The sequence below is a fragment of the Acipenser ruthenus genome, chromosome 13 (assembly GCF_902713425.1).
Source record: "Acipenser ruthenus chromosome 13, fAciRut3.2 maternal haplotype, whole genome shotgun sequence".
Lineage (NCBI taxonomy): Eukaryota > Metazoa > Chordata > Actinopteri > Acipenseriformes > Acipenseridae > Acipenser > Acipenser ruthenus.
Window position 1 is genome coordinate 21927045 of NC_081201.1, and position 23513 is coordinate 21950557.

The 23513-nt window shown below is 34.6% G+C and overlaps 2 protein-coding genes across 2 annotated transcripts in view; both read left to right on the plus strand.

Moving 5' to 3' along the window:
* LOC117417751 (V-type proton ATPase subunit B, brain isoform-like) overlaps positions 1 to 11734 on the plus strand; it is a 52546-nt gene extending 40812 nt beyond the window's left edge. The window contains exons 12-14 of the mRNA XM_034030041.3: positions 7701 to 7805; positions 8734 to 8863; positions 10306 to 11734. Coding sequence (XP_033885932.1) covers positions 7701 to 7805; positions 8734 to 8863; positions 10306 to 10448 — 378 coding nt within the window. The 3' untranslated portion in view covers positions 10449 to 11734. The remainder of the gene's footprint in view (positions 1 to 7700; positions 7806 to 8733; positions 8864 to 10305) is intronic.
* Positions 11735 to 13356: 1622 nt separating this feature from the next.
* Positions 13357 to 23513, plus strand: part of LOC117418107 (shootin-1) — a 62426-nt gene continuing 52269 nt past the window's right edge. Inside the window, 3 exon segments of the mRNA XM_034030711.3 lie at positions 13357 to 13507; positions 18583 to 18635; positions 22084 to 22144. Of these exon segments, the coding sequence (XP_033886602.3) occupies positions 13450 to 13507; positions 18583 to 18635; positions 22084 to 22144 (172 nt within the window). The 5' untranslated portion in view covers positions 13357 to 13449.

Sequence of the window (23513 nt, forward strand, 5' to 3'; positions counted from 1 at the left end):
GTCTACCTTTATGTACAATTATCGTCGCTGTGAATTTACAACATCTCATTTTTGTGTGTATATATTGCTTGTCTGGCACATTGTTTGTACTATAAAATGGTGTATAGAGGATAAATGATGAAGCCCCATTGAATACGAAAATATATACAACAATATATATATATCCATAACCCACGACAGCGAAACTCCGAAAGTTCTGTGTTGCTGCTCTGGCCGCTGCTCTGAGCCGGGAGATTCAAGTCACTCAGTCTGATCGGGTATAAACAATAACTCAGATAGTCACAGCATAGACAGAATAACTCAAAATACAATAATAAGGTACACAGTAATGAATCTCAATTATTGTAAATAAATAGAAGAATAAAATCAATAGATAGCGAAAATATGCATACATTGCATTATAATGATTCACTGCATATACAGCTGAAGTAAGACTTTCAGTCATGTTTTGTATCTTGGATTATAAATTAAATCGCTCACCAAACTAAGTATATTTTCAAAATAAAAAATTATAATAATAGTAATTGCAATAAACACTACCGTTTCATACCCTTTTTTTGTTGTGTGTGTCATATGGACAGGACATATTGCATACAGCTGAACTTCTACACTAAAATAATCAACACAGCAAACCAGAAGAAACTAAATTGGTGCGTAATAAAGCATTTACACTAGTCAACTTTAATTATGCATTCGTGTTTATACAAAGATAGAAGTAATTATTGATAGTGCATAGACAACTTGCAGCTTAGTAAGAGCAAAAACATTTCAGTGTTGTTCAGTCTGCAAAATGAAGTCTGTTTCATCGGTAAGGTTATTGAACTGCCAAGCTGGCTCATACGTAGTGGTTCACACGTCGTTTTTTAGTCTTGGTAGGCAGGCTAACAACGCACTACCATAATACTTAATACAAAAATAAAATACACCAACCTAATATTGAATACGAAAATGACAAAGAAAGTGGACCCTGACACAATCTGACCTTTTCTGGTTTTGTCACTTTGTGTGAGAGTCAGTGGTCTGTGAAAGGCTTGCACCAATGACTAGGCCTCAGAACTTTGACTTCTGAGAAATAACACTGATTTCTCTGTTAAACTAACCTGATGTGGAATGTTATTCCACATCAGATGTTATTTACCATTGAGGTGGAATCTTAAAAACATATCATTCCCGTCAAAACATATGTAAAAAAATATATATATATATATATAGATAGATAAATAGATAGATAGATATAGATAGTGCCTTGCAAAAGGTATTCAGACCCTTGACCAATTCTCTCATATTACTGAATTACAAATGGTACATTGAAATTTCGTTCTGTTTGTTATTTTATTTTAAAACACTGAAACTCAAAATCAATTATTGTAAGGTGACATTGGTTTTATGTTGGGAAATATTTTTAAGAAAAATAAAAAAACTGAAATATCTTGCTTGCATAAGTATTCAACCCCCCACACATTAATATTTGGTATTTATTTGTCTATTTAGCACAGGCCTTTATCCAAGGCGACCTTACAGAGACTAGGGTGTGTGAACTATGCATCAGCTGCAGAGTCACTTACAACTACGTCTCACCTGAAAGATGGAGCACAAGGAGGTTAAGTGACTTGCTCAGTGTCACACAATGAGTCAGTGGCTGAGGTGGGATTTGAACTGGGGACCTCCTGGTTACAAGCCCTTTTCTTTAACCACTGGACCACACAGCCTCCTGTGGACCGCAATTTTCAAATAGTGCCAAAGATTCTCAATGGGATTGAGATCAGGATTTTGACTGGGCCAAACCTCCCATTGAGGTCTGAATACCTTTTGCAAGGCACTATATATATATATATAACTCAAACATTGGTGTGGCTGGGCTCACATTCCAGAATACTGGTATATTGGTGGAGCATGGGCACTGGGGGCCATATAACCCGATGCCTATGCATATGAAACGATTTAAAAACGTAATGAAGAATATTCTATTCTATGTATTCTTATTTTGATTAGTTTGTGCTCATTCGCTCCTTGTTTCCTTAACACAGGGATCTCGTCCAGATCTCGTAACATATTAAAAAAGAATTTGCTAAACATTAATAGTGCACAGTGTTACACAGTACAATAAGGACCTGCTATTAGTGTTTCACTTTTCTTTCACTATTCTATTTTACAGAATTTCAGTTTTAGCTGTTTCAGTTTTAATGATGATTTTTGTTTCACTTTCATTAATATTTTTCTGTTCTGTTTTTTGTTTTGCTGTGAAGTATGAAGACCACAATGAAGTAAAAACATCTCAGACATGATATACAGTAGAGTCTTTTATTCCGAATGTACAACAGCTGCTTCACAAACTAAAGGCAATAGAACCACATATTATTCCTATTTATTTTAAGCAATGGTGGTATTACTGTTTCTATTTTGTTTTGCTCACTTATATAAAACTTTCCATTTGAATAGTCTAAATTATGTTTCAGCTGTCGTTAACAGAATCATTTACTCCTGATATTATTTGTTATAGTTTGTTTCGATTAACACAGTGTGCAATGAAGATGTTCCTTCCCAGTAATTTAATGTGCTGTACTTCCTTTAACAGTAGCCAGTCTGGTAGGAAAATAGTTTTGAGTGTTAAACCTGATTTTAGAGTACTGACAGTGAATTATTCAAAAGGGCTCTAGTTAGTTTTTTGAAATAAAAATATATTATAAAATAAACTCCTTTTCAGTTTCTTCAACTGGAATAGTAAATTAGCCTAAATAAATGATCCCCAAGGTGTGTCTTCAACTTACTGTGAAGTTCTCTGACTTCTAAGTATTCAACACATTTAATAACCTGTTCAGGCAGCACTATTGACAATCAATTCAACAATGGTAGACTATTGGAATAAGTGCCCTGTTTTTCCAGAACAGGTCATGGTCTCTAATTTGACTGTGTTATGCTTTGGTGAAGTTAGTTTGACTCCCAGCAGCTACTTTACCTTGCCTGATATTCTTTATCTTCGCAAAGCAAGCTGATTGCCTGTTGTATTGATCTGAGGCACATTGTTAAAATGGCACTGTCAAGAAGGAATGAGTCTTGTTGATGAGAAATTGTGCCGTCACCCAAAACTGTTCCACAAAGCATGAATGAAGTGGGTTGCAGATGAAGAATCATTTTCTTATTTCAAGAGTCTGTGCATTTTACTTAAAGCTACATTTCTCCATCCTTTGACCTTTTTAAAGGATTAATTTTCCAATTCATCTGAAAATTATAGATTTTATCAAAGAGATATGTGAATAAGATATGTGATAACTGTGGATTTGGTGAGTCAATTGCTTGATTTCTTCCCTGAAAGACATTCATTTTGAAAACCAACATAGCATTTACAACAAACCAAAAGTACTGGAATTGATTTTTTTTTTTTTTTTTTTTTTTTTTTTTTTTCATTCAATGTATGAAAAAGTAAGAATGTTTAAACCTAAGTTACATAGCTGACTTCAGAGAATGACTTTTCTTTAATCAAGCTCTGAAGTGCTTCGGAATGGACAACTCTGGCCCTTCCTGGCCAGGTCTTTGTTCCATCCATGTGCTTTAATTGTTTAATTGAAGCATTTAAACCTCCAGCCAGGTCCTAAAGCAGTTAACTACTTTTAATAAAGCTGTTAAACCAGGGAGTCATTCAGTAATCCAATCTGTGGCATTTTTGAGGCACCCAGAGTGAATTGTGCTGGTTTTGTGAACTAAATCAAACTTCAGAAGAGATTGAACGTTGGCCCACAGCAGCACTGTCCCTCCGAAATCACATTTGTGCAAGGGATAAACAACGATAAGATAGTAATCCACTGTGGAATATTTTCTTACTAATTGAACACAGAGTTGTTTATGCCACTTAAAACATGTCTTCTTAATTGATACTTTGATATTGAGGTTCAATTTGATAATTAGATTTGGTTTTTACTCTTTTGTTACCCTTCAAACAGTAAAATGTTTGTCTCTCATTGTGGTAATGTTGCCTTGAGTTCCTTTGAGTTTGAAATCGCACTTACTATGTGGACTATGGTTTAGATGTAGAACATGAACGTGGCATTAGAAAAATAAAAATGCAAAAAACACAAAGGAATGTGAACTTGGAATGGAGAGTAAAGTTATCGATTGTTCTACCGAATCTAAAACAGATGAAGTCCTAAATATCCTTGCCAGCGATTGGTTTTAAAGAAATACTTGTAAAATGTAAATGGGCTTTAAGCTTGTTTGAACAATAGTTAAATGAAGGAAATGCAAAATGTGAGTTTATATCTAACATCTGTGTAATTGATGGAGATTTACTAAGTGATGATGAAATTGCTGTTCCTGATCAGTCCAGAAGAAATATGAAATACAAATTAGAAGGGCCGGTGCTTATGTGGAAGTGAATTTGTAATTAAAAATTTTTTTCTTCATTATGTTAATGTATAATTGTATTACTTTTCTGAACTCACAAGCCCCTCTTTTATAAGTGTTACGTTTGAAATGTGTAATACTATACTTAACTGATTGTTGTGTAATGAAATAGTATTCACTTTTCTGTTGAATTGTTCTGACGGTGGTTTTGTTGATGAATCAACAGTTTTAGGTGGATTCGTAGAACAAACTCAATTTGTTAATCAACAATATATCTGGCCCGCACTCCCCTTCTCTTCATAGCCACTTTTTAGTTAGAAGATTTATAGAATGAATCAATCAAAAGGTCAAAGGGTGACATCACAGAAATGTAACAATACACTTAGCATTGTTGCAAAACAGCTAATTTCAAGTTTTCTTAAATTGATTATTCTCATGCTTCAAATCCTTCCTGTAACTTTTTTTTTTAAAGCAATTTATTTCATTTGTAAAGATGAAACTGTTTGAATATATACAGTGCTCACCTGTTATAATGCACCCCGTTATATTGCGGAATCAGTTATTACACGGTAAGGTTGTGGCTTCCATTTCTCCCACAATGCAATTTGACTCACAAACGTTGGGTGAACGTTCCAGATTTACAGTATGAAGCTTGGCAGACAGCAAAAAACAAAAATCGTTCTCTGTTAAAATGAAAACTCGATGCAGTGGACCGAGTAATAAAAGGTTTAAGATATAAATGGGGAGAGGGGGGTGCGCCAGAAAGCGTGATATGGAGTAGGCACGTTAACGAGGAGCAATTTAATCGAACTGTGAAAGCGTTCGACTAAATTGAGTGGAAATATATGTTAGCTGTTTTAGAAGTGTTTGGATTTGGCCCTTCATTTATCGACTGGATTAAGATAATTTATGCACAGCCTATGGCGTCTGATATTACAAATTTAAAATATTAGCACCGATTAATCATGAAGGAAAGCCCTCACCAAATCTCACTTTATGCATACAATTTTTTGCTCTACATCTCCCAGCCCAAAACTTTTGGGACTTTCTCTGGATACAAGAACAACTGGGACAAAACTGAATTAATGCCTATCACTCAAAACATTGATCAACACTTTTTGCAGTCTATACCTTTCAAAATCGCAAAAGATGCATTTACATATTTGGGAATAACAGTAACGAGATAGCCAGAAATGTTGCAGAAACTAAACTGTCCAAAAAAAAAACTAGACCAACTCAAACAAAATTTGGGATATTGGAAGACTCTCCCAATGTCTGTGGTTGGGCGTATAAATGCAATTTCATACTTCCATATTTTAAGTTTTACAACTGGGCAGCTAATCTGAATATTATCTCCTATTGGAAGAATTGCTATTCAGATAACCTTAACAGCAGGACACCCTCCTGGTTAGTAATGGAATCGGCGTCTTGCAGCCAGACCTCTCTCCCTGCACTGCTTAATGCCCCAGCCAAGATGCCTAAATCAGTGTATGGAAATAATTTCATAACTAACAATTCTCTTTGAATTTGGAAAAAAATTAAAGCACACGTACAGGTTGCTGACATACCTATTTACAGTCCAGTATGCTTCAATCATCACTTTACCAAGTGGAGGGAAGCAGGAATAGTCACCTTAAACAATGTGTATATTAATGGTCATTTTGTATCCTTTGAGCAGCTGCAGGAAGAGTATGGCTTGCTGGCTTTGCATTTATTTTGCTAGCTGCAGGTCATAGATTTCACTAGACTAATCTGCCCCAGTTTGAAGATAAACCCCTTCATCCAGAGCTTGATGAGTTTTTATGGCAGTCAACCCAAATGCGAGACAATCAATATCCTGTTTTTATAATGTTTTGCATAAGCAAATCAAGGCATCATCTGACTTAATTAAACAAACTTAGGAAAAGGAGCTTGGCTTGCAGATTTCAGATGGTACATGGGATGATAGTCTCGGAAACATTCACCGTTGCTCAGTCAATGCTAAACATAACTTGATTCAGTTTAAGATTGTACATAGACTTTATTACTTAAAAAGCCAAATTTCATAAGATCTTTCCAGTGGTTTTCACCAATGTGTGTTAAGTGTAAAGTAGGGGAGGGTTCATTAACACACCACTTTTGAACATGCTCCAAACTCCATACATTTTGGACAAACATATTTGATTGTTATGCTGAGATATTTAATAAAACATGGGATCCTGACCCTTTTAATAGCAATCTTAGGAGTTGCAGACCCAGGTTTCGATGCAACTCAATATGAACAACAAACTCTCATTTGGAATGCTTATAGCTAAACAAACAGTCCTACAGTTTTGGAAATCGGAGGTAATTCCAATTTATGACATATATAAGGGATGTGGTTGGTGCATTGCATATGGAAAGATTGCGGTTTATTATGCTTAACAAGATAGAGACATTTAACAAAACATTTCAGCCCATGTTAAACTATTTAATTGAAGAGAGAAGCCACTAATACCGTAGGTCTAGGCTATACTTCACTGGAATGGATGTAACTTTGGCACTATTGTATGTTAGATTCATTGTGTAATGCACTTGCTTGAGCTTTAATCTGTATAATTACCTAGAATACCTGCTGCTTGTTATCAATGTACCACACACTGTTCTGTTTGCGTTGAGGACATTAGCAAATTGTACTTTATTATTATTATTATTATTATTATTATTATTGTTGGTGTTGTTGCTGTTTTTATTTTATTTTATTTATTTATTTAATCTACTTCTGCTATTTTTATGTTCTAGTATTCTAGCGGCTTAATTTACGGGATATTAATGGTCCTAGTGGGGAACGTGATATGCATTTACTTTTCCAAGGTTATGTCATCTTAATGTAATATTATTTGGTATTGGCTGCTGTGACCTTTAATTATGTAATGCGGAACAATATTGTAGTGTCCCTGTGCTGGTTAAGACAAAATCAAATAAACATAAATTACAAAAAAACAAACAAAAAAAAAAAAACTACATTGCGTGGATGGCTAAAAGACGAAGAAAAACTAAGGTTTTCTTGATAAGATTGACTCCAAAGAGGGCTGCTCTAGGAAAAAAATGAATTGGACTCTGCTTTGTTTTTGCAGGATCGTCAACAGAGGCGAGGACATGAAAGCATATATGGGGGTGCCCACAAAGCAAAACACAAATAACGCAGTCTCCTAATTGTAGACCCCGATAACCACATTATAATGGGGTAGCACTGTATATGCTTCAAGCCGTTTGTCCCAAAAAAAAAAAAAAACAATGCTCATAGTGCTCATGTATGTTTCTTTGTCTGAGTGCTTCATGTGTTCCCACAGTATCAAAACATATGCTGTCTTTTAACAAGAAAACAACCCTTTCTCTTTCAGATTTATCCTCCCATTAACGTTCTGCCCTCACTGTCTCGGTTGATGAAGTCTGCTATTGGAGAGGGGATGACTCGCAAAGATCATGCTGATGTGTCCAACCAGCTGGTAAGACGCTTTATTAATATCACTTCTCTTTAAAATGCATTATGGATTTAAGCAATATTTGAACAAGGGGGTTCCGTTATTACAGAGGAACATGTCACAGCAATGGCATTATCGCTTTTATACTAAAACTTTTTAAAATTATTTATTTATTTATTTATTTATTTATTTATTTATTTATTTACTTACTTACTTACTTACTTACTTACTTACTTACTTACTTACCTATTTACCTTTCATTTGTCTTAAAAAAAAAAAACCATGGCAATCCATTGAGTTTGAGAGCAGTGAGTTGGTGTGAAGCATTTCAGAACAGGTGTCATAGTGGCATCTCTCAGCCATTATTGAGTAATACCAGAATGGCAGACTTTTGTAGGGTTCTGATTAGTAAACGGAAAATAAAAACAAAGTGAATGTCTGAACAATATATACATTTTTACAGTTTGATTTGTTTAAAATATTTTTTTAAACAAGCATAGATGAATATCAAATAAAAATCCAGTGTCCAGATCATGTAAAAATAATTAATATATATATATATATATATATATATATATATATACAGTATATACAGAAAGTATATGTCAGTGCCATCGAAATGATACAGGCCCTTTGAAAGTAGAAGTCAGAAGGCTGGATACTATGTTCATCACAACATATTCCAATTCTCTACTGAGACAATTTATCGTAGGATGTACTGACTTGGAATGGAGGGCAGTCAATCCCCATGTTATATAATAGGGAGTCATTTCAAAGTGTTTGGTTTTATTATTGCAGGTATTGGATATGATTGACACCCGTCTATTGTACAGTCTTTGATATCTTTGTCACTGCCACACTTATGTCTTGCTGTGTTTTTTCTGGTCAGAAACTAAACTCAAAGTGGATTTAGTATACACTTTAAATCACGCACTGTGTTTTCTCCCCACAGTACGCCTGCTATGCTATTGGCAAAGACGTCCAAGCAATGAAGGCAGTGGTGGGTGAGGAGGCTCTCACCTCTGAGGATCTTTTGTACCTGGAATTTCTACAGAAATTCGAAAAGAATTTCATCGCTCAGGGTAAGATGTGTCTCCCAGCTTCTTTTAAAATAGGGCAGCAGTGTGGAGTAGTGGTTAGGGCTATGGACTCTTGACCGGAGGGTCGTGGGTTCAGTCTCAGATGGGGGACACTGATGCTGTACCCTTGAGCAAGGTACTTTACATAGATTACTCCAGTAAAAACCCAACTGTATAAATGGATAATTGTATGTAAAAATAATGTGTAAAAAATAATGTAATTGTATGTAAAAATAATGTGATCTTGTAACAATTGTAAGTTGCCCTGGGTAAGGGTGTCTGCTAAGAAATAAATAATAATAATATGTAATAAGGACTAGGGTAAATAAAATGGGGATTTTGCCTATGGCCAAAAATGAAATATTTACTATGGACATTTCTTCACCTTTAATGGAACTACCATAGTATATATTTGCAGAAATATCCACATGTGTATTGAGTCCTATGTAGGCCCATTTGTGCAATTCTGCTAATTGTACTTTGCATTTTTTGTTTAATTTTAATCAATATCATGTTTAAATAGTCATCACATCTCATAATGTTAAACGGCATTCTGAAGACTGGAATTCACATACTTCCATAGTAAATGTTTTTCTTTTGGATGTTGGAGGGTTAAATTTAAGTTTTAACTTAAGTGAAGCAACAATCTGGAACAGTTTCATTAATATACTGTATATATATATAGGATACACCATGAATGTTCATAGAGTATTGTAGTTATTCCACAAATGAAGATACAGTAGTAGTAGTAAAATCCAGGGGGTGGGGTAATAAAAAAAAAAAAAAGAAAGAAAGAAAAAAAAATATATATATATATATATATATATATATATATATATATCTGCCGTGCAAAATGTTGCATTTTTCTACTCTGTTGCATTATGAGCATCAACAATTTGCTCAAAGCCTCCACTAGTGTTTTCTACTATTAACAACCTTGACTTGCATGAAGAAGGAAAAACATTGAGTGAAATAGCTCACATCACTCGATTTTCAAGGTGTGGTATCTGAAGCATAATCAACAAGTACAGAGAAACATCATCACAAACCGAGGGCTGGAAGACCCAAAAAGCTGTCTAACAAGGATGAGCAATATTTGAAGATAATATCCTTAAGGAATAGAAAGAAGACAAGTGTTGAATTGACAACAGAACTGGCAGAAGGCAGTATGCAGTAGAAAAATGCAACATGTCTAAGACTTTTGCACAGCAGTGTGCGTGTATGTATATATGTGTATGTGTGTTCACACATGACCACCGAATATATTAACATTTTTCAATACTAGATCTCTTAATGCTTGTTAAAGCTTTATGAACAGTGCCCTATTAATCATAGTATAGATTCTAGTGATTCACCACAATATTTGTTTATATATAGAATTTGTGTAATTATAACTGGAAAACAAAGGTATGTATATTAACATTTACTTCTTTTGTTACCCACAGGTCCATATGACAACAGAACTGTGTACGAAACCTTAGATATCGGCTGGCAGCTGCTTCGAATTTTCCCCAAAGAGATGCTGAAGAGAATCCCACAAAGCACTGTGGCTGAGTTTTACCCGAGGGAATCTTCCGCTCGCCATTAAAACAAAACGGAAAGATGGTGACAGAGTACTCTGCATTTATGTCATTGTAATTTTCAGTAACAGACCTTTGTCTTTTTTGATAGTATACTTCACTGTTTTGAAGTGTAGTTGTACTTCTAAGTTTGAAATAGTATGGTACCTGTAGGGGAAAGAGACTTACTGTACACCGTTATTTTTAGGGGAATCTTTTACTTTTGAAAAGCATTGAAATAAGCAGACAATCTCAAATACTGCATACCAGGAATGAAATAAGATTTGATAACAATACAAACATGCAATTCACCGCATTGACAAATGATCATTTGTTAAACAAGATGACAGCAACAGAGAATAATGGCATTTTTATTTTTTATAGTAAACTTTATTTAGCATACTGGGGGCTTTCTTATTAAGAAAGACTTACACCTGGTCCATTGTACATATTAGCTTATTATAAATGTTGTTGTATTAAAAGAACACAATAATTTAGTATGAAATTTAAAGTGTTTAATTCTTTCAACTGCAAATCATGGAAAGATTCCAAACAGAGCAGCAGTTCTAATATACTTAAACTGAAAAATAAATAAAAATGGACCAAGGTATACATATGACGCAACACTATTAAATTGGTCTTTCTGTGAAGTCAGTTAGTGCTGAAATGTAATTGATGTCGATTCTTAGTGGTGAAATGTTTGCTGCATTGCTATTAACCTTTATTCATATCCATCAAGTTTTTGGATGTCAGATGCTACTGAAAGATAATAACTGTATTTAAGCAATATTTACAATCTCTGTGTTGTATGCAAGTTAAAATAGAAAGCTCTCAGAATCATTCCTGTTTGTGCTGATGTCATTTCCCTGTTCTTTCATACTTTATTGGATTTGGTTATAACAAGTTTACATTAAATTCTCAAAGCACATATTAAATATGTATGTACTTGGGCTTTTGACTGGAGATCCATCATTTGTATTTATATTCCTGTATTAACTTTTTTTTTCTCTTTCCTTGATTTAAATGCTTTCTGACTGCTTGAGTTTTGACCTGTATAACCCATATGAGGATACTATTTTCAAATGTACATTAAAAATTCTTTCAGTAATTTCTGGTCAAAATATGACACACCATTTTATGTCGGCTTTTAAATCATGATAAATAAGGGTAAAAAAAAATGGTATGCCTATTTTAGATTCTATATAGTCTTATGTCTATGAATTAAAGTAAGTATTGTTTTGATTGTGGAGGACCTGTGTATCTACGATGTACAAGATCACAGCAGTTTATTAAAAGTCTCATTACAACAGAAGAAGTGTTTGTTTCTTTTAAAATTATTTTTAAATAATACCTAAAAAAACACTTTGAGGTCTATTTGTTCACCCATGCTCTGTTGGGATAAGCCACAGCTGGATTCTTTTTGGAGCTCATGGGGAATCTCCTTGCATTGCCTCATGTACTTCGGCTGGGTGATGCACTTCTGCACGAGATAAGCTTCTGGGTTTGTTGGTCTACAAGCACATACACTGTTGAAGAGAAAGAAAACCGTGAGTATCTATTAGAAATCCAACTGCAAGGTTTTAAATGGTATATTATCAATTTTACCAACAGGTTACCATGCTCTTAAAGTAAAGCAAGCTTATTAACATCTCGGCACCCAAGTCTTTATCTTCAACCATGGAGCTGACTATACTCGGACACAGCCTCTTGGATGAAACCAAGAGTGGCTGCGTTTACACAGAAAACACTGAACCCAAGAATAACCCTGTGACCTGTTTGCATAATTATACAGCGTAGGTGTAAGTGCAAGTTTAATAATAATAATCAGAGAGGAATACAGTAATGTTAATGTCAAAGAAATGCTGATTATCCTGGAGCAAGGTTGTTTCTTGCGAGTGTTTCTTTCTCCCTAGTTTGGTACTAGTTTTGTAAAATGAACAGTTGAGGTAATGAAAGATGTTCCAGCATGTCAATCCTCTAATAATCAGTACCCTATAAATATAACCCTACCTTTTACTCAGTTCATGCTCATTTGCAGATTGACTTGGTGGGACGTTTTTACCACCAAATGTGTTTCTGTACAGTGATATGGAGTGCTCAATAAATCTTTCCATGTATTTCAAGCCAGGATAATACTTGGATATCATTTGAACGAGGGGTCTTGCTGGTATAATTTATACTTGCTGGGTAGGGAATAGGATGGTTTAGTATTTCAGTGTATGACTCCTGCAGTAAAACTATCAATTAAGTACTATATCAAATCTAGTTAATGGGAGTCAATGGGAACAAGCTCCAGCTATTATACATGTAAGTTTCTGTACAGTATTGAAATATTCCAATAGCATAGTTTACAGTGTTCACATGTTTATAATGAATGCAATGCACTTTACATATAGTATAGTAGACTGTATTTAGTTGCAGAAAAAAGGCATGTTTTTGATATCACCATTTATGTGTGTTTAATGCTTATTATGCCAGGATATTGGTGAATTCCTAATAAAGTCAACTCTGCCTATTATTTCACTATTTTCACTCAGTCCTTTTGACGTGATGTTAAAAGACTTTGACTGCAGCCTAATTGTAATGGGAAATTGCGTAAGAAATATGAACATTTCTTATTAAGCTACTAGAGTGTGGTGTTTAACTACAGCAGTCAAGTGTACACCAAACTATGACACAATTATATTTAAGAGTATACAAAATAAATCTTAAATAATGTGTTTATTTATGTATTTATTTGTGTAATGGCCAGGGAGCAACAACAAAGAATAACACATCTCGGGCAACCTCAGTTCACATAATGTTCACACTTTTTTTGGGTAAAGCAAACATTAATCGCTGCATTTACTTTATCATGTACTTGTTTGTGCTTGCGCCTAGCTGTATCTTATTGGTGTAAGAAACGTGCGATAACGTCACGTGACGAGGATAGGATTTTTATAGGACAGGTAAGTCCTCACTTCCTGCTTACAGATCACAGGTAACCTGTAAAATCTGAAAACAATAGTTAATAAATCTGCAAACGCAAAGATGTGGACTGTGGAAGACGATGTGCAAATGAAGGCTGTAACAAGTTTGTCAAATCAAGGTGCGTTTGTCGTCTTATTTTTATACCAGTTAGCTACAGAAGTACCGATACATGCGGTTATAAAGTTGGAAACACTTTTTTTTTAATCAGGCGGCGCGGGTAAGTTGAGAAGTTAAGCCTCTAAAACTCTTAAGTAATTTATTTAAAAATAAGAAAGAACAGTCAAAACAATGAGCTGTATAGTTTGACTTTTTTTTTTCAAAAGCCGTACAGCTTCAATTTGTAGTTTTCGCAAACTGATACCTAGACATTTTTTTGAAGACAAATGTTTTTTTGGTTTTTTTTTTGAAGCCTAGCGGTAATTCACTGAAATAACAAGGACTATACTATCTATTCTGAGATTATATATATATATATATATATATATATATATATATATATATATATATATATATATATATATATATATATATATATATATATATATAGGAATTTAAAAATAAATAAAATAAAATACCGGCAGGTTTTTTTTCTTTTTTTTAAACCAGCCATATAAACCAGTGTGTGTATGTATATATATATATATATATATATATATATATATATATATATATATATATATATATATATATATATATATAAAACATAAACATGAACACTTTTTGTTTTGCTGCAAAGGGAATTCGAACATTTAAAAGGCGTGTTTATTTATTTCTGAATTCATTTTAAACAGTTGTGCTCAATTAAACCAGTTGTAATAAATGTGTTATTAGTATACACATTACAGTAGAGAAATGTATAGGTTATTGGTATGTCTAATTTCAATTTGTGGGTGTGGTCTGGGTGTGTTTATTGTACGCGGGATAAAGAGTGGATGGCGATTGTATCCTTTCTGCATGTTGAATATGTGTCTTCATATGCTTTGGTGCGCATCACTACCAATATAAAGAGACTAAATGCTTGTCTAAGCACGATCTTTGGTGTTTTCATTATTATTAGTGATGTGCTTTTAAACCAATTAGAGTAGCTGGTTAAGTGCCCTCTTATTTCAAATAAATAAATAATAAATAAAACTATCGGAATATGCAATATGTCAAAAGCCTTTACATTTACATTTTCCCCTTTTAAAGAGGGCACTTTAAATAACACTGATGGTATTTGAAATTGCCTTTTTAAATTAAGTGTTTCAAAAATATGTCTGTAGATGAAAGTTACTAATTGCAAGTTGAGTTCATGCAAGTGGTACCTTACACTGCAACAAAGTTAGCTTTCTGTAAAACATACGTGAAACCACTTGCAAACTTCCATGTTTATACTGTATTTATATTTGTTTAGGGCTTTTTTATTCAGTGTCTGTTTTGTTTTAAACAGCCCTTTTCTAAATGAATGCTAACCAAGGTTTCAAAATCTAACATTTAAATCACTGGCCCCCCTTTTCTTGTGCTGAAGATTGTTCATTGATATTATTTTATACTTCAGTTTTGGAACAGGAAGATAAAGCTAGCAGTAGTTAATAGGCAGGGATCCTAGTTTTCCGCAATAAAAAAACAAAAGCAAAAAACAAACAAACAAACAACTAAAAAAATTAGCGTTATTGCGCAATTTAAAAAAAGGCTAAAATTGAGTGCCCCCCACCCACCGGGTGAGATTATAAAATACACAAACAGTACTAGTGCATAACACGCTTTCAAATTCGAAGGAAGTTACAAGCTCACCAGAGTGCCATCAATCAATAATATTGTAGCGATCTCGGTTAACGCTGGCAGGCGCATCACACAAGGCGAAGCAATCCACACACAGGCGGAAGGCGGGCGCGAACCCGGGACCTCTCTCACTAAAGCAGGGGTGCCCAATCCTGGTCCTGGAGGGCCGATGTCCCTCCTGGCTTTTGTTGCAACTGTGCCCTAAATTACTTAATTGGACCAATCAAGCCTTTATTAGAAGCTTAATTGGTCCAATTAATCAATTTAGTGTACAGTTTGAACAAAAACCAGGAGGGCATCGGCCCTCCAGGACCAGGATTGGGCACCCCTGCACTAAAGCATAGCGCCGATAACGCTGTACAAGTGCCGGGATCCCTTGCAGAAGCAGATATCGGGTTTATGTCTTCATGTTTAGATTGCGCCACCTACCAGCCCTGACACCTACCCCCGTACACACTACCGTACTTTTTTACTTTAAACATTACAAATACGCCTGTGTGCTAATAATAAAAAACAAAAAATAGTATTTATAGTCGTTTATCTCGAGTTCGTCTTTGTCACCTGGATGGCTATTGCCAAACTCATTGACTCGGTCTATAGGGGCGATTTTTTATCGTTTTGGGCATCTTTAAACAGCTTGTTGAGTAGTAAACTGCAGCTATGTTTCAGCATGAATGTGATGTGATCGTGTCTCGTCCATCAGAAGCAGTTTTATTGAACAAGCATGTTTACTACATTTAAAGCAGTATTGCTTGTGTTGATGATTATATATGAGAAGTGTATTGATTTGGTTATAAACAACCAAAAAAAAGCCTTGAATGTTTTTTGCAAATGTAAACCTAAATAATTCTCCCACAGCTTAGAAATTCCCAGTTTTTCCGCGCTATTTCCCAACAAACGGATTCCTAGGATTCCCTGTTAATAGGTTACTGTTTAGCACTTTATATTATATTTCAATCTCCCTCCAGACCATGTGACCTACAGTAAAGGTACAGAATGCAGCAGTGTCTGGTGTTGTATTTGAAATATTGCATTAAAAAATAATAATAATAATAATAATGAAAACATATTCAGCACAGTAAAATGTGGGTCGGTAATCATTTTAAAGCTAATAGGAAGTTCCGGAATTTATTTTTAAAAAATGCTGTGATTTACAGTTATTTTTTTCAATGTTTTTGGATTGAAAACACCAATACTATTTTTTTAATACCATATTGAAATCAGATTAAATCATAAACACTCTTAGACAATTAAAAATGCTATATTTACATCTTAAATGGCCATAATTGTCATCTCGTGGATGGTAGACTAGTACCAACTGACAGTATTTCTAAAGACATGGATAACAGCATTAACTATGTATTGATCTTTTTTCAAATAAAATACAATTTATAGTAAATTAATATGTTTAGTCGAGCATATCTCATATGGTATAAGAGTTCAGCTAGAAAGCACTTTAGATGGGAAAGAGAAATAGTGCACATGAGAAGACGGTCATAAGAGTACTGTATTGGCTTGTAGCAGAACCTCTCAAAGCATGCTTTTCGAGTTGTCATGGAAAAACCTTAGTTTGAGAATGAGACCGAGTAATGTCAACCATGCCTATTTTTAACTTGAAATGATAAATGACTGATTATAAATCACATAGATGGAAAAGCATTCACATGCAGTTTGATACTGGATTTCTGTTAAAATCTAATTTTAGATTGAAAAATCTTCTGTTGAATGGAACTGAATGCTTTTGTAGAGCTCCCCACTCCACAGCCCCTGGGTATGTTAGCAGGGTGTACTGGTAGTCTTGCATTGAAAATGACACATTAAACTAATGCATTTGCTCACCCTTTTAAACAAAGTTGGTGCACAAGTGGCTAGCAGCTGTAATGCAAGCAGTCCTCATTAAACTCAACAGGGTTGTGTTAATTACTGTCTTTCAGTATGTACAAAGTGCTTCTGTCCAAACTACAAACCTGGACGTTAACAGTCTACTGCCGTGTCTCAAAAATAATACAATTACATTAAAATACCATTTGTGCATATTATCAAGGAGCAAAATGTACATTGCCAATTATTGTGAAGAGCTGGAACTTAAGAGAGTTGTCACTGCATTAAATCTGCAATTCTGAGCTGATCGCTACTGAATTTAAAGCGCTGCATGTATTCAAAATGCTATTATTTACAGGACCTTTAGTGGATTAATGGATGGCTCCAATATCTCATTTAAATCACTGTATAAAAGTAGACAGTTGGCTTTATCAGGATTTACCATTAAAACACAGAAAAGGTGTTGACAGAACAAATTTCTCTTTCTGTGCTGTTAGTATGCAGCTAATTCTAGGAATTGCATTGATTACAATAGTGTTTATTATTAATAATATATATATATATATATATATATATATATATATATATATATATATATATATATATATATATATATATATATATATATAGTCTACTAACACATTGTAATGATTCAAAACCTGTGTGCTATATTGCGCTACTACATTTTGTATGTCGTAACAATTCAGTGCTGGACAACAGCTATTTAATGCTTTTGCTTTCCAAAGTGATATTAGGTGGGCTGGAAATCAGTTATATTATCATTGACAGCCTCCATGGCATTTCACCGTGGTGATAATAAGCGAAGAGTCACAGCAACAATAGTCATACAATATTAAGCAGGTTTGAATGTATTAGAAAATACTGAAATATATACTATTACAACAATGTCATTTTATGAATGGCTATACATAGTGCACTCCCTCGTCATCCCTTTATACCACAGAACAGGTTATAAGATATGGCTCCAATTAGCCCCACAATGCCATTACACTAGCACTTGTATTCCTGTTGTAAGGAGAAACACAAATTGCACTCTCTTACCAATGGCTTCCGACTACAGCGTTATAAAGGGGGAACACTGTACATCGTCATACTTTCTGCATGTTGTACTACTGTACTTTGCATACAGATATTCTGAATAATGTATATTTCTTTCTGTTCTATAGTATACCACTAAATAGATGTAGCTCCACATTTGTATGTTCTGTTTTTATCCCTGCCCTTAGTTTTATGATGTATGCAGTCATTCTGAATGGTCCAGAGTTCTGTTGCGCTAATATTAAGATTCTTCTCTTCTTTTATGGCTTTGAGAAATCATATCTAATTGTGAGCTTACATACCTCTTCTGATTGACCAAAACTATACTTTTTCATTTTTGTTTGTAAGCCATAAAGCATGTGGCTCTGATGACTGTGCCATCTACTGGGTCAGTTGAGACATATTCCCATTAATGCCTTTTATTTTCCACGGCATCTACATACAATGTTTCCACATTCTATAATTCAGGAACTACAGTCCATTGTGATGTGACCTATCAAAGCTATGATTTGAGCTTTAGCTAACTTTGTTCCTTAATGTTTGTTTTGACAGCTATCAATGAGTATGAGGGTTTGCAGGAGGAGCATAAGAAAGCCAAGCAAGAGGTATGTATATTTTTCTTTTTCTATTTTAAAGTATCTTATGTGTGGATTTTTTGTGGCTTTCTTGTATTCATTTGAGCCGATAACATTGGGTTACTGTGGGAAACCAAAGCACTATTCATCGTCCTGATGTATGCTCTCCCCATTCAACTCCTGGGCTTTATGCCTTTGTAGAGATGCATGTACTGAAAGAGAAGGTGGTGAAGTACTTTGTTATGCTTGAATTCAAGATACTGCAGTATGATGGTACTATTGCAAGTCATGTATAGAATAATGCATGGGCTGCAGTGAAATAATTCCATTCAGCAGCTACTGTTTGCTATTTTATATAGTACATGTGTTTTACACTATGTGAGGGAGAACAACTGTTTTCAGTAACATGAACTGGAAGCACAAAAGGTAAAGTCTGGGAAGTATGTAAAAGAGTATTGCAATCATGATTTGTCTTACTACGTTGTTAATTAACTCTAGTAGTACTTAATGATCTCAAAACTGCTCTAAGTTTTTTAGTTGCATTCATACAGAATTTGAGGAAAAAATGCATTCGGTTTTCTAGCTCTCTGGTCTTAGAGTAAACTTTAGGAAGAGCTGATTATGCTAATCTGTATTCAAACTCGATCAGAACTATACTTTTTCATTCAGGAAGATTTCAATCACCTTATTATGCTGTATTTCACAAGTTGTCACGAACTGCAAACTGCCTTTGGATTAAGGAACCCTTCTTTGTTTAATGTCTTGATAAAACCATGTACATGTTTTGCATTTAGGCAGTTTACATTACAGAGAAAGTAGGTTAAGAAAGAAACCATGAATTCAAAGCCTTTTATATGTTGTGACTGAGTAAATGACTTTAAAAGTTTTAAATACAAAATAATCTGAAAATAAAAAGTCAAGGCTTTCTTTAGAGTGTCGTCCCGTAATTTCCCGTAATTTCTACATAAGAAACTCTTGATATGTGTGTAGAAAATAAAGTAAAAACATTTGTTAAAAGAAGTAGAATGTGTGTGTGTGTGTCTAATATATATAGATATATAGATACACATACAGTACCAGCACAAATTATGGCAACAACAAATGATCTACAGCTATCTGGAGATGGGGATTGTATCGCCCATTTTTTCACAGTAGAATGGTACCCTGAAATGATCTCCTTTTTCTAGGACAGTAGTACAACTGGGGGTGGGGAGTTTGTTCCCAGATAACTTCACTCTTGCTACTTGCTCACTAAATATCTTGATGTGCCTGAATTGATAATTGTTGCCTCTTTAAAAATATGCCTTTTAATGAGCAATCCGTCTCCCAAGTTCAGTGGCACACCTAAATATGATTCATTTACTAACCATGCTGAATGACAGGGAGGAGCATTTATTCTCTATTTTACCCCAAAAATGATTGTCCTGGGTGGTGAGTGCCTAGACTGGTATACTATTCAATGCAGTGCTGTCCTTGGCAGTCCTTTAGTCATTAACCTATTTCTGAGGATAAAATTAAGATAACAAGTCATTCCGCATTGGTAGTAAGGATCATATTTGAGGACCACAGCACTTGTGGGAGAGACTGTTCATTAAAATCTCTTGCATATTTTTAAAGAGGGATACCAATATATTTTTAATGATCAAGTAGTCTGAGTGAAGTTATCTGGCAACAAGCTCCCCATCCCCAATTCTACTGCTTTCCTAGAAATACCTACTATGAGGTAAGCAGGACAATAAAACATAGAAAAAATAGTTGTTTTTCTTCCTATTTTTCTCCTGTCTTTCTGCCCAATCTCTAATTCCCCAATTTGAACGTTTAAGCAAACACCAATTGATTATTTATTAGACTGAAGAAGCTGAAACTAAAAAGGATCAGTGCCACTGCTACTGAGATGCTTTGTTCTTCTCTCTTCCTGTAGACAACTGATTGGTCCACAAAGAAAGCTGGTAGGGGGTACTAAGTGCCATGCACTGTAATTAAACTCAGCATCAACAATTCAGTCTCACCTCTGTTGTGGGTTGTGGTAGAGAACAGTATTATGACTTTAAAAAGCCAACGTGTGAAAAGCAGACTGAAAAAGAAAAGAGCGTGTAAGACAAGAACTGCTAATTAGCGAGAATCTCTGAACAGCGGCACTTAATAATGGTGATTGCCATGATAATTTGTGTACAATAATCAATAACTGAGAATTGCATTATCACCCAGCTCCAGAGGTTATTTAGATCTGTCACTCTCTAGCTCTTTACATGGACCCCAGTGAATGTAAAGCACTGAACAATGCAATACTGAACAGTACATCCTCCACACGACGTTACAGATTTACTTAATGTGTGCATGTACACAAACAACCAGAAGCAGATGTTGCATTTGGTTTACCAGCTGTGTAATGAACACAACCTACTGAAACATATTTTGCCTTTCATCAAACTAATCCATTTGTACATTGCAAGGCCTGTATGTCTTTTACTGATTACTCTGTTTCTAATTTCCGTTATGCAAACGACATTCAGCATATTGTTCGCTGTCTGTTGACTGGTTTTACCACAGATGTGCAAGAGCACACACCAGCCCATTCACAGTTCATCAACAGGGATTTGCATCATAACTGCTGTTATGATTACAGCAATGATTTTATTTTTGAAAAAAATGAATCTGCTAATTGGTATCTGAGTGGCCATTAGCAGGGATATGAATTTGCATCCCTATTCAATGAAAATAACCCAGATCAAGAATCCGTGGTTGTCTAGGCTAATGCATTAAGACAACATTGAATTAAAATGCTCATTAGTCTTATTTTTTTCAATTTCAGGATACTCACACCCTGCACCCTGTCATGGGTTTCAGAACTGTCACTCTTTAGGTACATTATTGAAATGAACAGGTGCCAGGTGTTTGAACAATCATATAAGAATGACATTTTGCCTACAAGGGACAACCAAAAATAATGTTTACTGGGGAATTGGTTTCATCTTTAATGAAACTACCATATGGTATGTTTGAAGAAGTGACCTGGAAGTTATGAAATGCAAAACAAAGTACTAGACTGAAGTTAAGAATGGATGCTTAGAAGTGACCCTAAAATGAGGTCAACTGCACAAATGTGCCTACATAGGATATGATATACAAGGGGGGAAAATAAAAAATATGGCATTTCAGTTCATTTCTGAAAACCTTATGGTAGATAAACAAGTTCCATGGTAAATATTTCATTTTTTGCCTGTTTGTTTTTGGCATAATTTCCAACTTCTAGATCCCTTTCCTTTGGAAGTTCACTGGGTGACCCAAATCTGCAATTTAAAAAAAAAAATCCTTAAGGAATGAGGAAATGGAGAACAATAATAACACTTTCTACAGCTATTGTATTTTGACATTGTACGTATAACTATGGTTTTTAAGATAATAATGTCCTGGGTCCTTTTTTAGACATACTGTATGATGACATTTATTTGAAACTTTGTATTTTTCGTCTTTTCAGTGTGCAAAAATACAACATGAGAGAGACGAGGCTGTGAAAAAACTGAGAGAGTTCCAGAGACGTAAGTTTGTTTATTTTTCAGTGATTTTATATCTTACCTGTTTAATATCCTATTACTGCATGTGTGTTATATTTAAGTTTTGGTTGTAGTTTCATGATTTGCCATGCTTACACCAGCTTGCTTTATTAGCATATATTACATGATGTCAAACTGAGGTATGTAATCGACACATGACCATTTTCATATTAGCGTATTTCAAACTAGCGTCCAAGATTATAAGGCATTGTAATACATTGTATGTGTAGAGTGTCCCTATTGTATAAGAGATGTAATATCGTGCTGTTTGAGCAAGGGGATCACAAAGCAAAGCTGGGCTGGTCAAACTGTGCAAAATCACGTCATATTAACTTACTATAAATCACACAAATGAAGATTGTACTCTGGAATAGCTGTGAAATGGTTCTGTTCAGAATGAAACGTACATGTGTTGTGTTGTTGTTGTTTTTTTTTTTTTTTTACATTGCAATTAGGTGTGGAGCGCTATGCACAATATGACATATGTACACAGAATTTTGGCAAACACTTAATTGTGATTGGTTGATTCCTGATATGTGAGTTATAATGTTATGTATCACAGTGAGTTTTCAGATGACAAATTTCATAAGTTTTTTTTGGTCCTAGGACCTTGAATGCACTTAAGTGGGATCATTGTGCAGATATAACATAGTTTAAAGTTATAAACAACAAACAGCTCCGGAGTTACACCACCATGGAGCAAGTGTACACCATTCGGCTGCATACGAAGAAGATATGGACGATAAAAGTTTATGCATCAAACTTAAGTAAAGGAAACTAGTATTCAAATTTCAGTTACAAACAATTAATATTGAATGATGAGTTGACGGACTCTAAAGTATAATTGTTGTTGACTGAGCATACACAACGACAAATATGAAACTGTAACTCCCATTTATACATCTCTGTAACCTACACGAAACACGCAAGTACAATGGAAAGAGGTATTTACGAACAAAAAAACATTTAAACATACAGCCCATAATGTCTAAATATACTTTACCATTATACAAACCCTTAATTTGCTTACCTAATGTCATCTAGGTTTTAAGGACCACTTAACTAATTTTCATTAAACTATTCACTGCCATTTCTTACTCTGTAGTGTTCTGTACATATTGTTGGTATACGTCACGCCTTTCGTCACACTTCCTGTATAGCTGGTGCATGTCTGTTGCTGTCATCTTGTTAACTGAGTATTTGCAGCAGATTTGTCACAGAGTAAAGTAAGATTATGTCTGGGTAATAGTCAGTGTGAGATGTCTGTATAAACATGTTGGTGTGTTTATTTGATGTGTTACAGAACCCCCTGCAGTGTTTACAAGAAATGCATTACTTAAACTTTTGCTGTGTC